General features: G+C 36.5%; 1 protein-coding gene across 2 annotated transcripts in view; it reads right to left on the bottom strand.

The window, feature by feature from the left end:
• Nucleotides 1-6,169, bottom strand: part of LOC107586001 (protein FAM189A1-like) — a 131,124-nt gene that overhangs the window by 12,074 nt on the left and 112,881 nt on the right. For both annotated transcript variants that reach the window (XM_016273215.1, XM_016273216.1), the window contains one exon: nt 1,255-1,362. In XM_016273215.1, the coding sequence (XP_016128701.1) occupies nt 1,255-1,362 (108 nt within the window). The remainder of the gene's footprint in view (nt 1-1,254; nt 1,363-6,169) is intronic.

Here is a 6,169-nt window from a genome sequence, read left to right as displayed (position 1 = left end):
TATAGTAACACGACTGTCTGTATAATGTGTGGAAAACGTATCACAACCGTAAGGAGAAAGAGAAGTGCTGGAATCAAATCGCCTCAGTTTTGAATGTACCGGGTGAGTGTAGAAAGCAGCTAGCAGGCTAGCTAACATATGTAAACATCACTGAAATATCAATGACGATCTGCTGCATGAGATCACGTCAGGCACTCCCTCTGGCATGATAATCTTAATAATATCTTGTAGTGTGTGATGCGCCACGATGTTAAAATCTTGTAGTGTGTGCATGTTTAAGATTTGAGGGAAGATAATCTGCAAAGATTCTCCTTATGTGTGTGTGAGCATAATCGGTTAGGATTTTTAAACTCCTGTAGTGTGAGCCCGGCTTTACTCACCCTTGTGTTGTTCCAATCCTGAATAACTTTCTTTTCTCCATGGAACATAAAAGAAGATATTTTGAAGAATGTTGGAAACCAAACAGTTTTGTTTCCATGACTTCCATTATATGGACAAAAAGTACAGTGGAAGTCAATGGGAACCGAAACTGTTTGGCTGACAGCATTATTCAAAATATCTTGTTTTGTGTTCCGCAATAAAAAGAAATTCATACAAGTTTGGAATGACAAGAGGGTCAGAAAATGAAACAGAATTTTCATTTTTGGGTGAACTATCCCTTTAACTATAGTGAAAATATATGTTCACATAACTGAGGTCTCTGTAACTCAGATACTTCAGATATGCCTGACAAATACTTTTCAGTTTAGCTTATTTACTGTCATATTACAAAAGCAATGGGTTTCCTTACTATAATTAAAGTCAACTCATTTTACAAAGACCACTCTGTTATGACCATCGTTGAAAAGAGAAAAAAAGGATAGGAAGATCCAAAAATTAACATTCATTTCTGATTAAACTGATTATTTTAAGTAAATCCGATTTCTCTTGGGAAAGGGTATGAAAATCTATTCGCAATTCATGTCTGAAGAATAAGTCACAGGATATATTTAATGGTTTGTTCAGATATTGCTCTGAATTGTGCTAAATGAAAAACATTATTTAGGCAGTATAAGATGCACTTAGTGAAATCTGATTAAATTGCCTTTTCTCTTGATGGTTATAAGTACATAATATAGACTATTTCTCTGGCATTTCGCTAATTATACTATTACATTTTCACTTGTCTTGATCGTCTGATCTTATCTCCATGATGTAATGTGCATTAACACACTTAGAAAGACACACACACATTGTGGTATGGATCACACTTACCATCTGTAGTAAATCAGTAGAAACCATTTGCATACAGCATACGGCTGTGGCCAGAGCACACACAATGGTGGAGATAACATTCAGTGCACACACGCTGAAAAGCAGCTCCTGGGAGATAGAGAGAGAAATGGAGAGACAGGGATAAGAAGAGAGAGGACAAGAAGGTGTGAATCAAAGAGAAAGAGACACAGAGGGACAGAATGAGAGTGAGAGAAAGACAGACAGAAAATAAACGCGAGTGGGAATTGTTTCTTTGCAAAAACCTCAGCCTGGCACAAACATTTATTGTTCTGTTTGTCAGAGCGAGAAAGCCATGTAAAAACGGCAGTCAGGAAAGAACAAATGTGTGGAAGAGGGAGAGTGGCTATGACATAATGGATAAGAGGGATAATAATGGTGTCACAAAAGTGGGACTTTTGCATTGCATTATCGTTCTGCAAAAGATAAGCACAAAAAGCTGAACTAAAAGGTGGAATGGGGAAAGTCCTTGTGCAACCTTAAAAATCCATTCCCATTCAATGACTCCTTTCATTCCCACATTCGGATTCAGTTTGACTTGATCCGGATTCATTTGATCTGATTTGATTCTGTACATTTCAGTTACAATGTATATTGCTTTTGATGTACATTTTTACAGGAACTTTCTAAATTAGTACAAAAATATTGATTTAAAAAAAAAAAAAGACAAACTAAATTAAATTTCAAGTGTAAAAATGTTCTATAAGAATGTATGAAAATGTAATAAAATGACACAACCTTATGAACACTTTGCTTATAAACTCCCACAAAATATAACATGTACACTTCCACCCAGATATAATATATACAAGGAAAAAATGACATATATAACACACACCATGGTCCGGACGAGAACCGCACCCGTTACACGGCCGTCGGGCTAGAATGCCGGGCCGTCTAGTCCCTTCAAGCACCGTGGACCTAGAGAAGGACGAAGCCGCCAGACTCCGCTCCTTACCTGGACCCTTCCTTCCTGACCACTGCCCTTCCCTGCAGCACGACGAGGACACCAGATCCCCGGTTTTATTTTCCCCTTTTTCCTGGACACTTTGTTATATTTTTTTTGTTAATAAAAGCCTCTCCGAGGCCTGACGCCAGACCCACTGTGTCTGTCGTTTGGTCGTCCCACCACTATATATATGATATTTCAGTTTTTCTTTTTTAATAAATCTTCAAAAATGTCAACAATTCTGTGTTTTCCTGTCAATATGGGGTGCTTTGTGTACATTAATGAGAAAAAAAAATTAACTTAAATGATTTTAGCTAATGGCTGCAATATAACAAAGAGTGGAAAATTTAAGGGGGTCTGAATACTTTCCGTACCCACTATATATATATATATATATACTGTATTTAGCATAACAATAACATATTAAAGGGGTAGTTCACCCAAAATGAAAATTCTGTCTTTAGCTACTCACCCTCATGTCGTTCCAAACCCATAAGACCTTCGTTCATCTTCAGCACACAAATTAAGATATTTTTGATGAAATCTGAGAGCTCTTTGACCCTCCATAGACATTAAGGGTACTTCCACGATCAAGGCACAGAAACATAGTAAGGACATTGTTAAAATGGTCCATGTGACATCAGTGGTTCAACTGTAATTTTATGACGCTACGGAAATACTTTTTGTGTGCAAAGAAAACAAAAATAACAACTTTATTCAACAATTATTCTCCTGCGAGTTACCGTCTTCTGCCATTATGGAGAGTATCACGATGCATATGTGTGCTTTCCTGCACATAAACAACATGCATGTGGTGCTGCTGACGTAGAGCACGCATGCGCTGCGCCTTGTTTACGTGCAGAGGAAAACACATGCATGCATCGCACATTCTGAAGATGAATGAAGGTCTTACCGGTTTGTAATGACATGAGGGTGAGTGACAGAATTTTCATTTTTGGGTGAACTATCCCTTTAACCTAAGCAGGAGCAATTGAAGAAAGCAATGCCACTAACATAATACAGCATGTAGCCACTGTGGATAGTGAGTCATTAGAAGAAAGAGATCACTGAAATAAAAACCAAAGGAAGTTACTGGCAATGTTTGAAATTCTACCAGACTGAGTACATTCAGTTTATACGACAGCCCATCACACACACCTGCTATCAGAGCTCTGTCTGATCTCTCGTTGTGACAAGATGGAATGTATGTGACCCAGCGATGTCCTCAAGGAAAATGTTGAATTCCTAAACATGCACAAGCCCTTTAGGTGAAAGGAGTCCATCCTAAGAGGACTGGACATGCCTAACCACTTCTACATGACTGTACAGTCATCTAACCCTCCCGAAAAGGCCAAGACCCCCTCTTTGGGGGTGGAGGATGTGTTTATATAAATGCACACAAAAAGCTCTGGAAAGAAATGACTCTAATGCATTTTTTGTAGTTTTTTGGTCTAATTTAAATCTTTTTTATATCATTTTTAAAATGTTTTAAATAAAATACCAATATATAATTCAATAATACCATACTACACCAGAACACAGAACTGGCTGCATTTCAAAACAGACATCACTAATGATAATGATAACATGCTATTCTGTAAGTGCAGATGTTGATTCAGAATTGACTCTGATTCAATGAGTATATTAAGTGAACGATTCATCAGACTGATTCAAAGTCTTTTTGAACAATTCTTTAAAAGAAGAGTCATTTGCTCATCAATTGAACTTACACTTGTCACGCAAGTACATTTGTCTTTGCATGCAGCTTGCGAGTACTACTCAACAGAGAGAAGTGTTTCTAGCCTAGACGTATTTTCCAATTCACAGTGTTTTTATCTCACTATATTCTATTCAGACATTAAACTCACACTGGGTAAAATATGATTTCTGTTGTTGTGCTGTAGATTCAGTGGCAGTGGCAAGAAGCGGTAAACAAACAGATCAAGGCAATACCTATGAATCTAGACAACAAGCTAATGTTATGACTGGACTAACTCTAGTAGGATGCAGAACTAGCCCATGCGGTTGTGTTCCAGCAAATCTAACAGAGGTACTAGGTCAGATCCACCAAGAAACACCTGCTCTTCTCATTTTGAGCCAGCAGTGCTAACACTTGTCTCCCTGACGACAAGCAGAACAAAAAAAGAGCGATGAAAGTGCACGCCTGTAGCGCACCACCTTCATTCTGATAATACATTCCTCCAGCTAATGGGACATGGAACCATTTTTTGCATTCTCGTAATATTGATGAGGGTCTAAACCAGTTACCTGAGTGGTTGCTGTACTGCATACTGACATGATAGTACTGACACTGACAAACACCTTAAGGTATTATACCTCAAATGAGTCCTGAAGGAAAACGAGTGTGTCATTATGAAACACACCAGTGGGATATAATAGCCCTTACAATGAGGGAGCCACATGATGTGATATGCCAATGAGTCATAACATTAATTGTACTGATGGTCTTTATAGGCATCTCAGTTGACCTAACTGGCCATGAGAAGACAGGAAACCTTCAGACATCAATAAGAGCATTAAAATGTATAAACCTTATTGATGCTTCAGAACTCCATCTGAGTAAGTGCTACCGATATCATATAGATCATCAACAGTCAAATAATACGGGTTTGCCATTCTCTTTGTGTGTGATATTTTTATAATTTGGCAATGTGAAAGGCTGGCTGAGGAAATTCATTTATATAGTCCAGTGTTGCCATTGTTAATTAAAAATGATGGTTTTCAGTAATTAAAATAAAGATAAAATAAAACAAATATTAATATTAGAAGAAAAACTAACTTAAATGAAAACTAGGAATGTTGCATTGACAACTAACTGTATGAAATAAGTTTAAGTTGAAGTAGTAAAATAACTCAAATTAAAAGTAAAACAAAAATAATGCTTCATAGAAATATATATAAAACACTAATATAAAATGACAAAAGCACGACAAAATGATTAAAACTTAAGCTAAATTGAAAGATTATAATAGTTTATAATTCTACTTAAATAACACAGATATAATCTATTTTTACATTCAATTCATGCAGGAAATTTTGTGTAACCAGCTGTTTTCACTCTCAGCAAGGTAAAGCTAGTTTCACTGTAATTTACACTGTAGAATTAATCAGCACACTTAAAAAAATAAAAATCATCTGAACTGAGACATTACGTTTATGAAGGCACAAAAACACAAAGACAAATACACCATCTGTACAGAAAAAGAAGACTTACTGTGTGTTTTTCTAAGTATGAAATGATGAAAACATGTAAAGAAGCATTTATAATCAAGTATTTACAAGCAAGTGTTTTTCTCGATTTCATAAGAGTGGCAATTGCTTTGTATAAGTAAATTTGTGGAAGCCTCACATTACCACAAACCATTTCAAAAGCTGCCAAATGCGCCGGGATCATGGCTAGCATGAGTGAATTGCTTAGACACTGGAAAGGGAACCAGCAGCGAGCGCTAATTGAAGATGCATAACTAATGATGACTGAGTCTCATCTGCATATTAGAGAGAGACCTACAGTGCAACACGAAGAGACGTGTCCAATAAGGCAGACGTTTGCGGGAATAGCGTGTAATTCTTGCTCTGCTAAATGGTTCAAATACTCTCTAAAAGTCAAACGAAAAGTGAAAATGGAGAAGTCCCTGGAGGAACCCAGCAAATGTGCATGGGAGCAGAGCCAAAAAATACTTCTCCAGGCTATAAGTATGATATTTTACAAATGCATTTCTTAAAAATATAATGCAAAAATTCTTGGTGCTCATAAACAACATTTAAAACCAAATAGCAGAACAAGAGTACAATCCAAAACCATTAAAAGGTTTCTGTATATACAGAATACCACAATGCCAGAAAAAAAAAAAAAAAAAAAAAAAAAAAAAAATAAAAAAATAAAGGGTCCGAATTGGAGCCATTTTATATTACTAAAAAAACACAAAA

Source organism: Sinocyclocheilus grahami, unplaced genomic scaffold (assembly GCF_001515645.1).
Source record: "Sinocyclocheilus grahami isolate Dianchi unplaced genomic scaffold, SAMN03320097.WGS_v1.1 scaffold76.1, whole genome shotgun sequence".
Taxonomy (NCBI): domain Eukaryota; kingdom Metazoa; phylum Chordata; class Actinopteri; order Cypriniformes; family Cyprinidae; genus Sinocyclocheilus; species Sinocyclocheilus grahami.
The sequence above is the reverse complement of the archived record's forward strand: the minus strand, read 5'-3'. Positions and strand labels throughout refer to the sequence as shown.